Source organism: Urocitellus parryii, chromosome 6, assembly GCF_045843805.1.
Source record: "Urocitellus parryii isolate mUroPar1 chromosome 6, mUroPar1.hap1, whole genome shotgun sequence".
Taxonomy (NCBI): domain Eukaryota; kingdom Metazoa; phylum Chordata; class Mammalia; order Rodentia; family Sciuridae; genus Urocitellus; species Urocitellus parryii.
In genome coordinates this window covers 150,818,607-150,839,986 of record NC_135536.1, presented here as the reverse complement: position 1 = coordinate 150,839,986, position 21,380 = coordinate 150,818,607, and the positions used below count along the sequence as shown (strand labels likewise).

Genomic DNA, 21,380 nt, shown 5'->3' with positions numbered 1-21,380 from the left:
GACCAACTCTTTTATACAGATTTCAAAGGTAAGCAGCCACCAGCACAGCGAACGATCGGTTTTCCTCCAACAACTGAGAATGTGGTGTATCCTTCCTTTCCCTTGAACCCCACAGGCCATTTAACCTTTTCCCAAAGGCTCAGCAGTTCTGAGCAGCGAATGCCACTTCTAATAACAGTTACCCGAGAAGTACTGAAGTGAGAGACCAGGGTACCACCAGGCTTGCACACAGGCGCCGGCTAGTGCGCTCGGTTTGGGAGGTCAATGCTAACCAGGTATGAGCGGACCCCGGGGCTCTGAGGGTCTGGCGCCAGCCTCTCCACGTCCCACCGCCTACGTGCAGCGCGTCCGGGGGCCTCCCCACCCCTTACGCTACTCTCGTGCTAGGTCACGACTTCCGTGCCGCTCCAAACCCGTAGCCTAGGGGTCCGCAGTGGCTCTCCTGGAAAAGTGTAGGGGTGCAAAGATGCGTTCGAAGTGCTGGGTGGGTAAGTGGGAGGCGCGGAGCGCCAGAGAGGATACTAGAGTTGAAGGGACGTAAGGTGCTCCCGAGGGAAGGTGCCTGGGGAAAGGATGGGGGTTGGGAGCTCCTTGCAGGCCAAGTAAGGGGAAGAGGTCTCAAGAAGGGTCAAAGAGGACACCGGGAGAATGGGGGGTGAGGTGGGAAATCCTTATGCAGGCAGCTAATGTGAGGGGGGCGGCGATTCGGGGAGACCTGTGGGCCGCACCTGCACGGCAGGTGGGGGGAACCCTCCCCACTACCAGTGCATCGCCTCACCTGCCCAGCGTCCGCTTCATGCCCGAGTCGGCTGCACAACGGGGCTCCGGCCCCTTGCCGGCCAGGCGCAGGTTCTGATTCAGGCGGCAGTCGGCGTCCAGCGCCGCGGTGGCCGAGCCGGAGGAGGATGAACCCGAGGCGGCGCAGCGCTCATGCTCCAAGGTGACGGGCTCGGTCCGTTTCCTCATCCCGCGGCCGACAAGGCCGGCCGCCCACGGCGCCCGCTGGCCTCGCCCGCCCGCCTGCGCCGCCCTCGCCGCAGCCGCCGCAGCTCACAGCCTTCACCGCCGGGAGCCCGCCCGCTGCCCCTCACATCTCAGCCCCAGGCCGCAGCGCCCGCTGAGGACCAGCGCTGGGGGCCGGTCGGCCTCACAGGCCAATCAGCGCCAGAATCCTGCTCGCTCTGCCCCCTCCCCGCCCCATCAACTCCACCCCGGTCCCTCGGGGAGCGCGCCCAGCATCCCCAGCGCCGACCCGCAGCCATCTTGGAGTAGGGCGGTAGAAGCTGCCTCCTCGCGTCATTGTCAGGGCAGCGCAAGGTTGTTAGGTTTTGCAGCGCAGAGGACTGGGTCCGGCATGGGGCTAGGGGACTCCTTTCTGGGCATTCTTGTAACCCGCAGACAACCCAGTGGTGCCTCAGTTCAGTGGTCCGAACGGCGAAAACACTGGGAGGACGCCGGCCAGAAAGTGGCCACCCTGCGAGCCTGAGCTGCTGCCCAAAGTTGTCTCCCTCCCGTTCCAACCCAGGGCCTCTGGCTCCTAACCCTGGATTACTGTTCCTTTAGGTTTATATGAACAAAAAGGTAACATCACAATTCCGTTTTAATGATTAGTTGCTATTTTTCCAGAAGGACTCTTTTTTTGGGGGGGGGGGGCGATGCTGGGGATGAACCAAGGGACATTACCACTAAACCACATCCCCAGCCCGTTTTATTTATTTATTTTTTAGTTATTTTATATTTATGTGGTGCTGAGGATTGAACCCAGTGCCTGACGCATGCTAGGCAAGCGCTGTATCTCTGACCCACAACCCCAGCCCCTCCAGCCCGTTTTATTTTCATTTAGTATTTATTTTGATTCATGGTCTCTGTCAGTTAGTTAGGGCCTAAGCTAAATTGCTAAGTCTGGCCTTGAACCTGTGATCCTCTCTCCTTAGCCTTCCTAGTCACTGAGATTATAGGACTTTGTCTTTTAAAATATGCCTTCAGGGAGTTAATTTTTAATTTGAAAAAGTGTGTGTGTGTGTGTGTATAAAACCTTGGGATCAAATATATGAAAAAGTGAACTGAACTGCTTAAACAGTTTACTCTTTAGTGATTTTGTTTTTTTGGTACTAGGGATTGAACCTTGGGTGCTTAACCATTGAACCACATCCCAGCTCTTTTTATTTTTTAATTTTGAGGCAGAGTCTTGCTCAGTGGCTAAGGCTGGCTTTGAATCCGAGATCCTCCTGTTTCAGCCTCATGAGCCACTGGGATTACAGTCATCGCCACCATGCCTGGCAACAGTTTACTCTTTGAAAACAGATTTTGGATTTTTAAAAGCATTTACCTCTTTGAGGAAATCCATTTCAAAGATGACTTTGCACTTGTGAAACCCAGTTAAGTATTAATTCAACCCATTCTAAATAGAGCAAAGGAAATAAAGGGCAGTTTAGCTCACAGATTTAGTTTTACAGCTTTGACTTTCTATAGTTTCTTTAGAAGCTGAGGCAGGAGGATCACAAATTCTAGACTAGTCTTAGCAATTTAATGAGACTTTGTTTCAAAAAAGGCTGGGCATGTTGTTCATTGGAAAAGCATCCCCTGGGTATAATTGCCAATTTTAAACATACTGTGGAATTTAAAAGGTGAATTCTTTGAAGTGAAATAACAGTACTGGGGATTTGGGGATTCAGAAGTTAAAGTGTAGAAAAATTATTTTATCTGTCACAAAATCCCCCCACCCCCTTTTTTGAGGTACCAGAGATTGAACCCAGAGGTGCTTAACCAGTGAGCCACATCTCTAGCCTTTTTAATATTTTATTTAGAGACAGGGTCTGACTGAGTTGTTTAGGGTCTCACTATGTTGAACTCATAATCCTCCTGCCTCAGTCTTCCGGTGGGATTGCAGGTGTATGCCCACCTTGCCTTGGCACAAAATCCTTTTTAATAAGGGGTTGGGGGGGCAAGGAAGACAGGGAGAGCTGGAGAGAAGAAAGAAAAAAGAAACATAAGTTGGTATTGAATCTTTCCCACTGGCCCTGGGTTTGCCCATATAGTTATCTCCTGGTTTTGAGGCTTTAAATATGGTCCCCTCCTTTCCTTGAATCCAGGCTTCTTTATCCAAAGATCTATTCATCTCTGATATCTGACAGGCACCCAGACTACTGTGTTCAAAACAACTCCCAGCTCTTCTTCCACTCTAACTTCATAAGCTTCCCCTCCTGGGAAATGGCAACTCTGTTTTTGTGCTGCCTCGGGCTAAAACTCTGGGGTCACCTTTGATTTCTTTCTTCTGGCATCAAACTTTGTCAGCCAGCTCCCCTTTCAGAATCTACTCAGGTTCCAACACTTCTCATCACCTCTACCTTCTCCACCCTGGGCTAAGACATCATGCCTCACTTGGATTATTTTAATAGCAGGGATGGTCTCCCTCCTGCCTCTACCTTTGCTTCATTACTGTCTACTTAACTCAGCTGCCACATAGGATTTTTATTTTTCCCATTGCCACATGTAATTCTGTCACTCATTTGTTAAAATCACCTTGATGGTTCCCCAACTCATTCAAAATAAAACTGAAAGCTTATGAAAGGACATACAGGGTCCTTCCTCAATCACTGCCTTCTTCCTGGTCCTTACATGCCACAGTCACCCTTGCTCAGAACCTTTGCACTTTAATACCTGCTACCTGCAATTCTCTGTCCTCCAGTTGCCCACACCTACAGGTCGTGCTCCCTCCCCCCTCACATCTGTGTATTCACTGAACACTTTTAACTTAAAACCCTCAGACTCACCTTCACTGTGTTCACCTTTCTTGACTCATTCTTTTATTTATTTATTTATTATGAGGATTGAACCCAGTGCCTCGTATGTGCTAGGCAAGTGCTCTACCTCTGAGCCACAACCCCAGGCCCTCTTGACTTATTCTTGTTTGTGCTTGTCACCAATATATTTGTCAATGTGTCTGTATCTCTATATTTTTTTTCCACACTGCAATGTAAAATCTGAGAAAAGACCTATTTACTGCTGTATTTTCAATGCTCAGACCAATGTCTGGCTCATAGTAGGCACTTTGTAAATATTTCCTGAGGGAGTGACTGTATCCTCACAACTCCTCAGCAATGCCACTAGGGTCCCCATTTTACAAGTAAGGAAGTGAGTCTCAAGTTCATTAAGGGACTCTGCCTTCTGCGTGAAATTGAAAAGATATATGGCTGAGGATTATGGATGCTTGTCTTTGGATCAAAATCCCACAGCATGGTCCATGACAGAAGTATGTACTTGGTTTAAAAAAGTTATCCTTTAGTGTTTAGAAGAAATGTAAGGATAAGGCCCAGAAACTGTTTTTGTTTTTTTTTTTTTAATGGGCCATTTCCCTTTATCAGATAATGTGTACTTTATCTACTTTGCAAAAGAGCAACATTATTTCTAGGGTTAGCCACAATGAATCCAATACTGCTTTTTAGAAATTAATATTGCTTAGGGGCTAAAGGCATAGCTCATTGGTAGAGCCCTTGCCTAGCATAGCATGGTCCTGGGTTCCATCCCCAGAATCAAAAGAGAAAAAAGACTTGTTTTTTTTTTTTTTTCAAATTAGCCAAATAAGCCAGGCATGATGATGCACGCATATAATCCCAGCAACTCAGGAGGCTAAAGCAGGATAACAATTTCCAGGCTAGCCTCAGCATCTTAAAGAGACTGTCTCAAAATAAAATAACCCCAATGCTATGTATAATTATAATACTCTAATAAAAAATATCCCAGACAACCACAATAAAATTAATATTCCTCATAAGAAATAAAAGGGTTGGGATTATAGCTTAGTGGTAGACAGCCTCTGGGTTCAATCCCCAATACTACAAAAAAACAAACAACAAAACCCCCCACAAACACACAAAACAAACAAAAAAAAGAAAAAGAAAAGAAAAAGGATGGTACTGAGCCAAAAGTGGAAAGCTTAGCTACAAGGTCTAATTGAGTTTATGAGCTCTTTTGTGATCTTGGGGAAGTTATCTATCTTCTGTTTCTTTATCAGTTCAGAGTCTTAACCACCTTTAGCGAACGTTATGAAAATTAAGTATAAAGGGCTGGGGCCATAACTCAGTGGCTAAGAGCTTGCCTAGCAGGCATCAGGCACTGGGTTCCATCCTTAGCCCCACAAAATAAAGGCATAATGTCCATAGACAACTACCAAAAATTAAAAAAAAAATAAATATGTATCACAGTTCCTACCACACAGGAGGCACCCAACCCAGGAGGGTTATCAAACGAAAAACCCTGCTGCAAAACTAAAACGAAAACACCAGCGAGTGTCTCAATTCCCCTCCCCCGCCCCCATTTTTCTAGCTACATATGCCAAGGCTTGGGAAGATTAAGTATCTTGTTCAGGTGATAGCAAGTTGAGGCGATAGCAACAGCCATCTGGAACAACGCCAGGCTGCTTGCTCTTTGTACTGAGAGCTGGGCATCACCAAAGAAAAAAACCAACCCCCTTATTCCGCCCTTTCTGTAACACGGTCGCGCAGAGTGGGCAAATGTCCCTCTTTGGCTGCCGTAGGGCAGAAGATTTGGCCACGCGTTCCTATTGGCTAGGCTTGTTTGGCGCCAAAGCGTGTCGCAGAGGGGGAGGCAAAGAGCTGAAGCTGTGGTGTGCAGAACAGAAGGTACGCGGAAGCCGAGAGCCCTGCGACTGTTTGGATTGAAACCTTGACGAGCCCGAGGGACCCGAGAGACCGTCATGTTCTGCGAAAAAGCTGTGGAGCTGGTTCGTGAGCTGCACCGCGCGCCAGAAGGGCAGCTACCCGCTTTCAATGTGAGGACCGCGGTCTAGACCTGAAAGGGGCGGGGCCTGGACGGCTTCCTTGCAGTTCTTCCCTGCATCTCACCTGGAGGATTTACTTTCCCACGTGGTTAGCAACCAAGTCGTGATAAATTTTTGGAACGCGGCACAGCACAATATAAGAGGGAACACAAAGTATTCATGCTTTTATTTCCCAGCTGCTTAGTGAATTTCCTCACTTGAGTATAATTGAGTACTTTTCATTGTATAGTTTGCCGCAGTTTCTTTATTTAACCAAATATTTACTTTCTGCCTGATAGTGAGCTAGCATTTGCTGTCCACTCCGGCAGCGAAATGTCACTAAAAGGCTGGCCTGCAGGGCTTGGCATGTAGCTCATAGAGTGTTTGTCTAGCATGCCAGAGAATCCCCTGCACCAGGGCAGAGGGCAGGACAGCTTCTGAAAGAGCCTGAGATTCTGGTTGTGGGGCAGTTATTCAAGCTTTCTTGTTATCAGTTTTCTCTGCAAAAATGGGAATGATGATGATAGTAACCAGCTCGTCGTGCAATGAGGGTGTCTGAACAATGCCTGACATACAGTAAAGCAGAGTCGGTGGTTGCTGTTAATTTTATTTCCACTAGGGTTACTATTACTATTATTAATGTGATTATTCTTATTTTTCTGTAATTGCTCCCTAAGGCAGGGTGCCAAGCCGTTGACCTACATCATCACGTCCAAATAATAAACCCTTTAGGTTTCAACAATCTCCCCCCCCCCCATTTTTCTAGCTACATATGCCAAGGCTTGGGAAGATTAATTATCTTGTTCAGGTGATAGCAGGTAAGAACTAAAATAAGGTTTCCAGTTATGGCATTTTGGCTCCAGAGCTTGCACTCTAAATGCTGTGCTTGACCTCCTCCCCTATCCTAGGGCAGCCATAGTGTGGATGCCAGGACACATTCTTCTGGGAGAGGGGCATAGAGGTAATGATATGCAGTGTGATAAGTGGTGCCAACGAATTATAGATAAGGAACATGAAGGAGAATCACAAAGTAAACTGGTGGGGGTGGGACTAGAAAAGGGTACTTAAAATTTTTATTTTTATTATTTATTTATTTTATGCATACAACTATCATTTGATTTTTATTTAATAGAAACAGATTTTTTTTCTTATTTAGTCTGTTAGCTTTTCAGCTATTATTTTATTTATTTATTTTTTTTAATGTTGGTTGTTCAAAACATTACATAGTTCTTGATATATCATATTTCACATTTTGATTCAAGCGGGTTATGAACTCCCATTTTACCCCGTATACAGCTTGCAGAATCACATCAGTTACACTTCATTGCTTTACATATTGATATACTCATGTCTGTTGTATTCTGCTGCCTTTCCTATCCTCTACTATCCCCCCTCCCCTCCCCTCCCCTCCCCTCTTCTCTCTCTACCCCCACTACTGTAATTCATTCCTCCCCCTTGTACTGTTTTTCCCTTTCCCCTCACTTCCTCTTGTATGTAATTTTGTATAACCCTGAGGGTCTCCTTCCATTTCCATGCAATTTCCCTTCTCTCTCCCTTTCCCTCCCACCTCTCATCCTTGTTTAATGTTGGTCTTCTTCTCCTGCTCTTCTTCCCTAGCCTGTTCTTAGTTACTCTCCTTATATCAAAGAAGACATTTGGCATTTGTTTTTTAGGGCTTGGCTAGCTTCGCTTAGCATAATCTGCTCTAATGCCATCCATTTCCCACCAAATTCTATGATTTTGTCATTTTTTAATGCAGAGTAATACTCCATTGTGTATAAATGCCACATTTTTTTTTATCCATTCGTCTATTGAAGGACATCTAGGTTGGTTCCACAGTCTTGCTATTGTGAATTGTGCTGCTACGAACATGGATGTAGCAGTGTCCCTGTAGCATGCTCTTTTTAGGTCTTTAGGGAATAGACCGAGAAGGGGAATAGCTGGGTCAAATGGTGGTTCCATTCCCAGCTTTCCAAGAAATCTCCATACCGCTTTCCAAATTGGCTGCACCAATTTGCAGTCCCACCAACAATGTACAAGTGTCACATCATAATGGCTGCCAATCTTACTGGAGTGAGATGGTATCTTAGGGTGGTTTTGATTTGCATTTCTCTGACTGCTAGAGATGGTGAGCATTTTTTCATGTATTTATTGATTGATTGTATGTCCTCCTCTGAGAAGTGTCTATTCAAGTCCTTGGCCCATTTGTTGATTGGGTTATTTGTTATCTTATTGTCTAATTTTCTGAGTTCTTTATATATTCTGGATATTAGGGCTGTATCTGAAGTGTGAGGAGTAAAGATTTGTTCCCATAATGTAGGCTCCCTATTTACCTCTCTTATTGTTTCTTTTGCTGAGAAAAAACTTTTTAGTTTGAGTAAGTCCCATTTGTTGATTCTAGATGTTAACTCTTGTGCTATGGGAGTCCTATTGAGGAATTTGGAGCCCGACCCCACAGCATGTAGGTCATAGCCAACTTTTTCTTCTATCAGACGCAGAGTCTCTGATTTGATATCAAGCTCCTTGATCCATTTTGAGTTAACTTTTGTGCTTGGCGAGAGAAAGGGATTCAGATTCATTTTGTTGCATATGGATTTCCAGTTTTCCCAGCACCATTTGTTGAAGATGCTATCCTTCCTCCATTGCATGCTTTTAGCCCCTTTATCAAATATAAGAAAGTTGTAGTTTTGTGGGTTGGTTTCTGTGTCCTCTATTCTGTACCATTGGTCCACCCGCCTGTTTTGGTGCCAGTACCATGCTGTTTTTCTTACTATTGCTCTGTAGTATAGTTTGAGATCTGGAATCGCTATACCACCTGATTCACACTTCCTGCTTAGTATTGTTTTTGCTATTCTGGGTCTTTTATTTTTCCATATGAATTTCATGATTGCTTTCTCTATTTCTACAAGAAATGCCGTTGGGATTTTGATTGGCATTGCATTAAACCTATAGAGAACTTTTGGTAATATCGCCATTTTGATGATGTTAGTTCTGCCTATCCATGAACAGGGTATGTTTTTCCATCTTCTAAGGTCTTCTTCAATTTCTCTTTTTAGGGTTCTGTAGTTTTCATTGTATAAGTCTTTCACCTCTTTTGTTAGGTTGATTCCCAAGTATTTTATTCTTTTTGAGGATATTGTGAACGGAGTGGTTGTCCTCGTTTCCATTTCAGAGGATTTGTCGCTGATATACAGGAATGCCTTTGATTTATGCGTGTTGATTTTATAACCTGCCACTTTGCTGAATTCATTTATTATCTCTAATTGTTTCTTTGTAGACCCTTTGGGTCTGCTAGGTATAGAATCATGTCATCTGCAAATAGTGATAATTTAAGTTCTTCTTTTCCTATTTTTATGCCTTTAATTTCTTTCGTCTGTCTAATTGCTCTGGCCAGTGTTTCGAGAACTATGTTGAACAGAAGTGGTGAAAGAGGGCATCCCTGTCTTGTTCCAGATCTTAGAGGGAATGCCTTCAAATTTTCTCCATTCAGAATGATGCTAGCCTGAGGCTTAGCATAAATTGCTTTTACAATGTTGAGGTATGTTCCTGTTATCCCTAGTTTTTCAAGAGTTTTGAACATAAAGGGATGCTGTACTTTGTCGAATGCTTTTTCCGCATCTATCGAGATGATCATATGGTTCTTATTTTTAAGTCTATTGATGTGGTGAATAACATTTATTGATTTCCGTATATTGAACCAACCTTGCATACCAGGGATGAATCCTACTTGATCATGGTGCACAATTTTTTTGATATGTTTTTGTATCTGATTCGCCAGAATTTTATTGAGGATTTTTGCATCTAGGTTCATTAGAGATATTGGTCTGTAGTTTTCTTTCTTTGAAGTGTCTTTGTCTGGTTTCGGAATCAGGGTGATGTTGGCCTAGTAGAATGAATTTGGAAGTTCTCCCTCTTTTTCTATTTCCTGAAATAGCTTGAAAAGTATTGGTATTAGTTCCTCTTTAAAGGTTTTGTAAAACTCTGCTGTATACCCATCCGGTCCTGGGCTTTTCTTAGATGGTAATCTTTTGATGGTTTCTTCTATTTCCTCAATTGATATTGGTCTATTTAGGTTGTCTATATCCTCCTGACTCAATCTGGGCAGATTATATGACTTAAGGAATTTATCTATGCCTTCACTATCTTCTATTTTATTGGAGTATAAGGATTCAAAATAATTGCTGATTATCTTCTGTATTTCTGTGTCACTCCGTAGGTTGCTGGGCCTAACCTCCCGATGGGTCGCAGGTTCCCCTAGCTTACAGGCACTGAGGGAGGGGCCGGTTCCGTCCCTCAGCAGACTTTGGGCCCGATCTGCTGGTGTTCACAGTCCCGCCTACCTTGCAGACACTGGGGGAGGGGACGGGCCTGCCCCTCAGCCGGCCGCCGGACCTGTCCTAGTGGGTCCGGTCCGCGTTCCCCGCAGGCGCCTGTAGCTGCTCTGTCACTTGGCTGGTTGCTGGGCCTTACCCGCCCGCCCGTGGGTTGCAGGTTCGCCTAGCTTGCAGGCACTGGGGGAGGGGCCGGTTCCTTATTTTTATTTTTTGTAGTTGTAGATGGACAAAATGCCTTTATTTATTCTTATGTGGTGCTAAGGATGGAACCTAGTGCCTCGCACATGCTAGGCAAGCCCTCTGCCGCTGAGCTACAGCCCCAGCCCACAAAAGGGTACCTTTGAGCCACATCATCTTTAAGGATGAGGTTACATTCAGAAGGGATTGAGGCATTCTAGCTGAAGGACATGGTAATACAAAGACACATGGTTACATTGCAAAGGTGACTGAAAGGGCATGTAAAGGTGGATTTGCAGTCTAGAATAGTTAAGTATTCATTCATAATGTGTGTTTTGAAAGCTGGTAGAGGATTTTAGTCAGGTGAATAATTTTTGCATTTTGAGGGTAATTATGGCAACTACTGGGGGGATGGATTGAAGAGAAGACCAAATGGGGGCAGAAAGATTGTTTGTGTGATTACAGTAGGTCAGGTGACAGATGTGTGTACTTTAAATTGTCAAGTCAGTGGCACTAAAATCAGTATCTGAGACAAACAGGATCTATATTATTAAAATGGGTAGAAATGGGGTGGATAATGAATGGGCCAGGATCTTGGAAAGATTCTCAGGTAATAGGAAACCATAAGTTAAAAATGAATTCCTTTTGGGAAAAGGTAATGAATTTTGTTTTGAACAATAAAGAGCACCTAGTCTGGGACTGGGCCCTTGGCCCTAGGTTCAATCCCCAGACAAAAAAAAAATGTCCTAGTTTTTACACTTACACCATTTTACAAAGGAGGAAACTGAACCAAGAGAAATGGATCAGAATTAAGGGACTGGTCTCAATTTAGAGCACATTGGAGGCAGAGCCTCAACTTGAACTCAGGCTTCTTAGATTATAATCTCTTTTTCAATTTAGAATAGTTACCTCATGCAGGGCTCAGGCTCTTGCTTCGGCTTGGCAGGCTAAGACAGGAGGATGGAGAGTTCAAAGCCAGCCTCAGCAAAAATGAGGCGCTAAGCCTTACCATGTCTGTCTTTTTACTCAGTGAGACCCTGTCTCTAAAAAAAAAAAAAAAGTAAGGTTACCTCATTTAAAAAGTGAGGAGACAATAGTGCAAAACTGAGCAAAGATGCTGGAATGTGTGTAGGCTCTAAAATTTGGCTCCGTACTGGATCATAGAACTAGTTATTGTGGAGGTTATCTTACATGTGAGGAAATGGGGCCCAAAGAGGCAGAGAAGTGTCCAAACAGGTGCTGGTGGGCTGGAACCTGGCTCTTCATACACTTCTTAGTCTTAGTTCTTTTTTTGGGGGAGGGGGGGATACCGGGGATTGAACTCAGGGTTACTCAACCACTGAGCCACATCCCTAGCCCTATTCTGTGTTTTATTTAGAGACAGAGTCTCACCAAGTAATTTAGCACCTCACTGTTGCTGAGGCTGGTTTTGAACGCTTGATCCTCCTCCCTCAGCCTGCCAAGCTGCTTAGATTACAGGTGTGTGCCACTATGATTGGTTAATCTTAACTCTTTTTACTCAATTTTTTGGGCAGAGGGGGTACTGGGGATTGATTCCAGGTGTGCTTTATCACAGAGCTATGTCCCCAGTCCTTTTTATTTTTGATTTTGAGTCAGGTGTCCCTAAATTACTCAGGCTGGCCTCAAAATTTTGATCTTTCTGCCTTATCCTCCCAAGTCACTGGGATTATAGGTAAGCACCACCATGCCTGGCTTTTTTTTCAAATTTTAAGATTAAAGTGTTGGTTTAGGGGGCCAGAGTCTTAGAAGCTGTAATGTGAAGACAGTGACTATCACTATCTTTAAGGTCTTAATTTGTGAGAGTATCTTTTGTTATCTTTTGCTCATTAGTGCCTTTCACTGACTAAAACACCTGCTAGGCAGGTGACTCTGCTGCCTGGAAGACTGAGTCTGTAGAGACTGGCCTCAGACACAGCTGAATGGGAGAAGACAATACTTGATCTGAAATGCAGCAGTCTTTCAAGAATCATGTGGTGGTACATGCCTATAATCCCAGCTACTCAGAGGGTGAGGCAGGAGGATTACAAGTTCAGAACCAACCTCTGCAATATAGGGAGACCCTGTCTCAATTAAGAAAAAAAAAAAAAATCATCTCTTCATTCCTCCCATACCAGGTAGATGACAGCCAGGGGTTTAGAGCAGAGGCTTTGCCTTGTTTATTCTAGAATCACTTGTAGTTGGGTGCTGTATTCAGCAAACTAAAAAATGATTACTACCTTTCTGTATGCAAAACTGAATTTATTCCCCCTAAAAAAGTATGTTTTCAGCCTATAATCCCAGTGAACCTGTGAGGCTGAGGCAGGGTGATCACAAGTTCCAGGCCAGCCTAGGCAACTGAGTGAGACCTTATCTCAAAAAATTTTTAAAAAGGCTGGTAATATAATTCAGTGGTAGAGTACCCCCACCCCCAGCTAAAAAAAAAAATGTTTTTAAGAATATTATCTTGGGGTCAGGTATGATGGCACTCATCTGTAATCCCAGCAACTTGGGAGGCTGAGGCAGGAGGAGGCCAGCACCTGCAATTTAGCAAGACCCTGTCTCAAAATAAAAAAGGGGGCTGAGAATGTGGCTCGGTGGTTAATTGCTTCTGGGTTCAATCCTGAGTACCCTAAATGAAAGACTATTATCTTGAGCTGTTGGAAGCTTATAGTCTGAGATGCGCACAGAATAGATGTAATTTCCTTTATAGATAAAACTCAAAGTCTGAAAACTTGCGTATATTTCAAAGAATTATTTCATATCTGGCTTTTGTATACCTACAGATATATAGTTGTACAATGTTTTAAAATAACATTTGTTTATAAAAATATTGAGTTTTTATAAATCAAACCTTCCCATAATTTTTAAAAATTAGATGCTAAAAGAGAAAGTAAAAGTCATGTTTACATTTTGTGTGTGTGTGTGTGTATGTGTGTGTCTGTGTGTGTGTATGTGTGTGTCTGTGTGTGTGTTACTGAGAATTGAACCCAGGGCTTTGTGCATGCGAGGCAAGTAACCTACCAACTAAGCTATATCCACAGCCTCTTGCTTAAATTTTTATCAGGAATTATATCTTGAGTAGGTTAAGTAGTTGTGTAGTGGTATATCAAAAGTTTTATTTGCAGTGCTGGAGATCAAACCCAGGGCCTTGTGCATACTAGGCAAGTGCTTTATTATTTCATCTTCTACCAAAAATATATGCTAATACATATATTTTGGCCCTAAGAATAGATTGGGAAAACAAATGGGAATCTTTTCTTTGGATTGTTCACAGAGTTTCTGTGTAACATTCATGAAATTTATTTATTTATTTTTTTTTAAATTTTTTTTTTTAATATTTTTATTTTTATTTTTTTTTTTATTTTAGTTCTCGGCAGAAACAACATCTTTGTTGGTATGTGGTGCTGAGGATCGAACCCGGGTCGCACGCATACCAGGCGAGCGCGCTACGGCTTGAGCCACATCCCCAGCCCCACATTCATGAAATTTAATATTTTATTTAATAGAAAGTTAAAAAAAAAAAAAAAAAACTGCTCCAGGGTGGGTAGTAGGAAAACTCTTTTGGCCTTCTTATTCTTGTAGTACAAACTTAAAGTACTTTTTTGGGGTGGGGTAATTAACCCTTTAAAGACCATTTTCAGTAAATAATAATTTACATGCTTTGGTTATACATGCCTTATTGCTTCTGTAGGATGATGATGATGATGATTATTATTATTTGTTTCTTAAAAAATGGGATTTATTGTATACTCTTTTGATTCCAAGGTGCCTATATGTACAGATTTCTTATGTAAGAAGAATTTGAACCATCACTGCACAAATACATAGTTTGGCATTAATTTTTTTTTTTGGGGGGGGTTTCAGCACTAATTTATTTGTTTTAGGAATCCAAGTAAGAATTTAGCTGTCATGTCTCCTTAGTCTCTTTCTATTATTATTTTTTTTGCATTCATTTTTATTGAGGGTTTTTGTTTGTTTGTTTGCTACTAAGTTTTTATTTTGAGACAGGGTCTCTACTAAGTTGCTTAGGGCTTCACTAAGTTGCTGAGGCTGGTTTGAACTTGCAGTCCTCCTGCCTTAGTCTCCCAAGCTGCTGGGATTATAGGTGGGTGCCACTACACCTGCCTGAGATATAATTTATATATAACAAAACATACAGTTTAATAGACTTTACAAATTTTGACAAATGTATACTTTATAACCAGTACCCTGATCGGGATTTTATAAAGCCCACCACTGTTTTATTTTGTAGCCAACCTCCCTGCTACAGCCTTTGGCAACCAATTTGCTTTCTCTCACTACAGGTTATATTTCTCCTTTTCTGCATATTGCTGTTCCACATCCAGGAACTGGCAAACTTTTTCTATAAAGGGCTACATGGTATTACATAGTATACACTCTTGTGCCTGGCCTTTTTTAGCTTAGTGTAATATATTTGAGATTATACTTATTTTGTATGGTTTCAGTAATTCATTCCTTTAAATTGAGCCTTTACATTTTTTTTCACTGTGTAAGATGTACACATATAAAGTCATTTTCTTTTGGGTACCAAGATTGAAGTCAGGGGCACTCTACCACTGAGCCACATCCCTAGCCCTGTTTTGTATTTTATTTAGAGACAAGGTCTCACTGAGTTGCTTAGCAAAACTTGCTGAATTGCTGAGGCTGGCTTTGAATTTGAGATCCTCCAGCCTCCACTTCCCAAGCCACTGGGAGTACAGGCTTGTGCCACCGCGCCCAGCCATATAAAGCCATTTTAACTGTGAACTTTAATGGCATTAATTATATTCACATTGTCATCAATCATTACCACTATTACCAAAACCTTTTTATCACCTCAAACAGAGACTCTTTCACCATTAAGCAATAATTGTACCAGTTTCCCTTTTTCTGCGGCTTCTGGTAACCTTTAAACTATTTTGGGTCTATATGAATTTGTCTTTGCTAAATATTTTGGATAAGTGGAGCCATAACAATACTTTTTATTTTGTGTCTGGTGTCTTTCATTTAGCATGAAGTTTTCAGGATTCATCCATGTTGTAGCATCTATCAGTACTTCATTTCTTCCTAGGGTTGAATTATATTCCATTGAAGGTTTATACTACATTTGGTTTATTCATCTATCAGTTGGTGGACATTTTGAGTTGTTTCTTCTTTTGGACTATTATGAATAATGCTGCTAAGAACATTTCTGTACAGATTTTTGTGGGAACATGTTTGCAGTTTGCTTGGATATGTACTTAGGAGTGGAATTGCTGGATCATATAGTAATTCTTTTTAACTTTTGATGAGCCAGTGGATTGTTTTTTTCATGGGGATATCCAGTTAACATTATTTGCTAACACCACTGCCATCCTATTGTTTTTTTTTTTGTAAGGTTTGTAAATCAAAGATCAATATAGTACAAACAATATTGTCACAGATTTGGTAGAGAAATAAATGAATTTGTATCAATATCAGTTTATATGTTTTAGGAGGATGGAATCAGACAAGTTCTGGAGGAAATGAAAGCTTTATATGAACAAAACCAGTCTGATGTGTAAGTTTTGATATTTTAAAACAATTTAAGAAGTTGAAGTCATATAATCTTACATCATGTTTTTTTTGTGAGTGTATGTTTTTTTTTTTTTGTTTTCCTTTTTGGTACTAGGGATTGAACCATGGAGCACTTAACCACTAAGCTACATGCACAGCACCCCCCCCCCCCTTTTTTTTTATTTTGAGATTTTGAGACAGGGCCTCACTAAGTTGCTAAGGATGGCCTCAAACTTGCAATCCTCATGAGTCACTAGGTTACCAGTGTGTGCCATCATGCCTGGCTTATGTCAGTTTTGGGGATGTGGATTTTTTTTTTTTTTTTTTTTTCCAATTCTCTGTGAGCCTGATCATACCCTAACTGTACAAGTTAACACAGAGCCAGGACATAGATGGATTTGTGTTGATCATTGCTTGGTAAGTGGTAGATATTTAAAAATTATTGTGGTTTGACTAATATATATTGAGTTAAAAGGAATTAAGGCAGAGTTTAAAAGATGAGACACAAGCAAATAAAAACCATAACAAAGTGAAATATATAGTTTCCACTGTTTTCATTAATAGATGTCTTAATTTGACTAAGGAATAATTTGTAAAATTGGCACTAATAGCATGTGATTTCTGATAGCTTGAGTGGACTTCACTGAGAACTGATGTTAACAGAGGGATACAGCTTAGTAGGTCAAGAGAAGCCTCTAGTTTCATAGAATATTTAGATCTGAACATGCTAATTGGAACAACGAGGAATCTGGGCTATGTGACAAACTTCACAGGTTCCAGTGACATAAAGTGCTGGATCAAAATTGAGGTGGCCAAGATCTAAATCTATAGAGACATCTATCTCTGTGACATGAGATTTCTTCTTTGGCCTTGTAGAGTGTAGCCTGAGTAGAATGGCTTAGGTAGAATGTTTTTATGAGTTAGTTTGATATAGAAATCGGTGGCATGCTGATAAGATTTGTGGGGCACACAAATGATAGGAGCACTTTCCCATTTCTGTGTATTAGGATAAATAACAGAAAAATCTTTATAGATGGAATGAGGAACTAAACCTCAGCAGAGTTGCAGCAAATGATATTCATTAATTCATTCAACAAATATGCACTGAAAAAGGATATGCCAACAAATGGCCCCAGTATTTGCCTCGTAATTGATATAGCCCAGATTCCTGTTCTTGTGACTCTTAGTCTAGTGCAGAGATAAATATTAAATACAGACATACCAAATTGGGAGACATGCTGTGAAAGAAGGCAACAGAGGGCTGGGAGACACTTAAAGAAGATACAACTTAGATTGAGGAATCAGGGCCATTCTAAGGAAGAGACATTTCAGCTGAGGCCTAAAGGAGAAGTGGTTTTATTGAGGCATTGATTGCTTAGTAAGGAACAGAGGGTGACACCAAATGCAATTTTTAAGTGTGGATGGGTGGTGACTCATTTGTGTCTTAAGAAACTATCCTGGCTGTCCTGCGCACAGCTCCTGGGGAAGCTAAGAGGAGAGGGAGGTACATTGGTTATCTAGGTGACTGGAGAGGTGACCTGGAGTTAGTAAAAGTGAACAGAAAAATAAAGATATTTTGGAGATGGTCTAGCAGTCCTTGGTCCAATAAGGAAATAGTTTTCCTTGTTCCCTGTATTTGGACAATTTGTGGGGTGGGAAGTGTAGCTCAGTGGAAGAGTGCTTGCTTAGCATGCACAAAGCCTTGAGTTTGATCCCCAGCACCACAAAATAACCCAGAACAAACAAACAAAAAAACCCCAAGCATTTAAGTTAGTAGTTGTTGGCTTTGAAATTTTTACTAATATGGTAACATACCCATGTATACGTTTTGTTCTTTTAATGTTCTTATCAGAAATGAAGCAAAGTTGGGTGGACGAGGTGATTTGATACCAACTATTAAATTTCGGCACTGTTCTCTGTTAAGAAATCGACGCTGCACTGTTGCCTACTTGTAAGTTTCTCACTGTTTATTTGGGATGGAAGGAACCCAGAGGGTTTTCTGTGTGGTTTGGTTTTCCAGATAACCTTTCCAAATGGGTAGCAGGGAATCTTAGATTTGTCTCTCTTTTTTAAAAACATTTTTTGCAGTACTGTGGCTGAACCCAGGGATGCTGTACTACAGAGCTGCACCCCCAGGCCTTTAAATTTTTTATTTTGAAACAGGATCTTGGTAAGTTGCTGAGGCTGGCCTCCAATTTGGTATCCTCCTGTCTTAGCCTCCTGAGTTGCTAAGATTGTAGATATGTACCACTGTGCCTGGCTATCTCTTGTCTCTTTATAAATATTCTAAATCTTCTCTTTTTATATTTTTAAAAATTTGTTATGAAAAATTGCAATATTCATTAAAGGACGAAGATTAATAAACCCTCAGAGTCATCATATCCCCTTAGGTCAATTTATTTTATTTTTAATTTTTTTGGCAATTTTGGGGATGGGACATATCCTCCCACATGCTAGGAAAGCGCTCTATAACTGAGCTACATCCCCAGTACCTTTATGTCTTTTTAATATTTTGCCATAGTACTTCATCATATATATTTTTAGAATATTATGCACTTTACCACTATTTTAGTATCTTTAATGTTTTTCTTATTTCTCTAAAAAATAAGAATTGGCTGGGCATGGTGGCGCTACCTGTAATCCCATTGGCTCGGGAAGCTAAGGCAGGAGGATCACAAGTTCCAAGCCAGCCTCAGCAAATTAGCTAGGCCCTAAACAACTTAGTGAGACTCCATCTCAAAAAATTTTTTTAAAAAAGGGGGCAGCCTGGGGGCGTAGCTCAGTGGTTAAACACCTTGAGTTGAATCTTTAGTACCAAAATATAAAAAAAGTAAAAGTAAAAAATAAGGATCATTTGGACCTTTATAACCACTGTATGGTGTCACAACTGGAGGAGTGAACAATGTCTTCATGGCATCTGTTCAGTCCATCTGCATGTTTGTTCCATTGTTTCAAAGATACCTTCTTATAATTGGCTTGTTTACATCAAGAAACAAGTATATTTTATTTAGGCTGTTGTGAATCTTGAGTCTATCCTCATCAGAAGAACTTCTAATTTCCCCCTTTAATTCTTATACTGTCTAATTCCTTCTATATGTTGTAGGTATGACCGATTGCTTCGGATTAGAGCTCTCAGGTGGGAATATGGCAGTGTTTTGCCAAGTGCTTTACGATTTCACATGTCTGCTGAAGAAGTAAGTTTGCATTGTTCAAATTTTATGAAAATGCGGAGTTTGTGGTATTGTTCTGTAATAGGGTTGTTTCTCCTTTTGTTTTTAATATCTGTTCTTAGGCAAGTTTTGACATTATTTTGTGTATACTGTGATGGAAAAATATGTGGTAGGGAATAATTCTAAATGCTATCTGGAAAACTCTGTTATTACTCAGCAAAATAGAATTCCATTATGTGATTTATAAGTGATCAATTAGTGGGGTTTAAATACTGGTGTTATTAGTTGGTGTTTTCCATAAAATATATGCATGTTTATGTATATATATGTACATAGGCAAGTGCATACACACAGTTTCTTTCTTTCTTTGTTACTGAGAATTGAAACCAGGAGTGATTTACAACTGAGCTATATTTCCAGTCCTTTTTATTTTTTATTTTGAGACAGGGTCCTACTAAGTTGCTTAGGGCCTTGCTAAATTGCAGAGGCTGACCTTGAACTTGCTATCTTCTTGCTTCAGCCTCCTGTGTCTCTGGGATTACAGGAGTGTGTCACTATACCCAACCACACATACACACTTTCTAAACAATATTACAAATTCATATTATAAATGAAATTCTTAATTTATCCAGTTACTTAGGGACAGAGCTAGCTCAGTATTTAAGGCCACAGGATTGGAGTCAGGCAGACTTGGATTCAAATCCAGTTAGTGGTTCTCCACTAACGGTCGAATCTTTGGCAAGCAACTTGACCTCTCTCTATGCCTAAATTCTCTTATTTACAAAATGAAGTTCATAGTATCTACTTGTTACAAGGTTGCAATGACTTCTGACACTAAATACCTGGAGTTAGACTAGATTTCACAGAATCTTCCACAACACTGCTCTCACTTCAGATACCAGACACAAATCCTAAGGTGCCAGAGTCACAAGTTCTGAGGTATCACTATCTCCTAAGGTTCAACAGTTCTCCAGAGTGACTCATAGAACTCAGGAAACCACTATGCTTAAATCTTAAATGTCCTAGAGAAAAAAGAACACAAAATCAGAATCAGCCAAAAAAAGAGGCTCACAGGGTGAGGGTTAAGAGGGCCCTAGACTTGAACCTTCTGGCATCTTTTCCCTGTCAGAAATTAACACCCTTCTAATACATTTAGGTATAATAGTAGTACTCATGGGATATTCTCTACCATGGCAGCTCATATAAGCATTGGTATCCAGAGTGCTAGGGTTTCGTTCCAGAAAATGACTGGCTGAATCTCTGGTACTAAGATTGAGCTCAGTCTGAATCCCTCCTACCTTCCCCAGAGGTAAACTGATATCAAGAGGCCAAAAGCCCATATCTAATAACATGGTAATCTTTCTGGATTAGCTAGCCCCCTCTCTGAGTCATCTTGTTAGTACAAATTATCCAGGGGTCCTCCATGAGTCACCTCATTAGTACATATTATCAGAAATTACTATGAATGACAAGAAACTTCTATTATTTGAAAAATTCTATGGATTTAGAAGTTACCTCCCAAGTATGCAAACAAAAGCCAGCCAGTTTCTTCATCTTAAAAAAAAATTCTGTCTGGTCGCAGTGGCATGTATCTGTAATCAGAAATTTGGGAGGCTGAAATGGGAAGATCATAAAGTGGAGGCCAGCCTCAGCAAATTAGTGTGGCCCTCAGCAACTTAGTGAGACCCTGTCTCAAAATAAAAAGGACTGAAGATGTGGCTCAGTGATAAAGTACCCCTGGATTAAATACCCAGTACCAAAAACTATTTAATTTTTTGTAGTACTAGGGATTGAACCCAGGACCTTGTAAATGCTAGGCAAGGGCTTTACCACCAAGCTGGAGATTTTATTTTGAGATGGTCCTCTTTAAGTTGCCCGGGATGGCCTCAGATTTGGAGTTCTTCTCCTTCAGCCTCATGAATAACAGAACTTATAGGCATGAACCACTGCACTTGGCCCAATTTCTTCATTGTACAGTGCATATATGGTTAAGACATAAAAATATTCTCATCTGATTTCAAAATAGTAAGATCTTTTATGCTGTAGCTTTTGATCTCCTAACCTTGTTTTTAACTATAAAATCTATAGGTCTGTATAGGTCACTAACATGAAAGGTAATGAAAATAGGTTATTTTTTTATATTAATATTTTTCCATAAACAAGTATTTTGTGACAATGTCAGTATGTTCTTTTATGGAAGGAATGTGTATATTCTGCATTGCTCTTTCATCCGGGAGTGAAGTTAAATCAACTTTGTATTATTTTTTTCTCACTTTTTGTTTCTCTTTGGAGCCCATTATATTTTGCTGTCCTCAGTAGAGACACTCCAGGAAAAAACAAGTTGGAAAGATCCATGTTTGACTTGTTTGGAATCATCTCAAAGTT

General features: G+C 41.1%; 2 protein-coding genes across 4 annotated transcripts in view; one reads left to right on the top strand and one right to left on the bottom strand.

Annotated features, from left to right (window-relative positions):
* Abhd12 (abhydrolase domain containing 12, lysophospholipase) overlaps positions 1 to 1,120 on the bottom strand; it is a 79,891-nt gene extending 78,771 nt beyond the window's left edge. The window contains exon 1 of the mRNA XM_026393037.2: positions 779 to 1,120. Within this exon, the coding sequence (XP_026248822.1) occupies positions 779 to 966 (188 nt within the window). The 5' untranslated portion in view covers positions 967 to 1,120. The remainder of the gene's footprint in view (positions 1 to 778) is intronic.
* Positions 1,121 to 5,716: 4,596 nt separating this feature from the next.
* Positions 5,717 to 21,380, top strand: part of Gins1 (GINS complex subunit 1) — a 28,302-nt gene continuing 12,638 nt past the window's right edge. For 2 of the 3 annotated variants that reach the window (XM_077800211.1, XM_026393057.2), the window contains exons 1-4: positions 5,717 to 5,791; positions 15,765 to 15,829; positions 17,678 to 17,776; positions 18,929 to 19,019. In XM_077800211.1, coding sequence (XP_077656337.1) covers positions 5,717 to 5,791; positions 15,765 to 15,829; positions 17,678 to 17,776; positions 18,929 to 19,019 — 330 coding nt within the window. The remainder of the gene's footprint in view (positions 5,792 to 15,764; positions 15,830 to 17,677; positions 17,777 to 18,928; positions 19,020 to 21,380) is intronic. The other variant, XM_077800212.1, reaches the window with a different exon arrangement.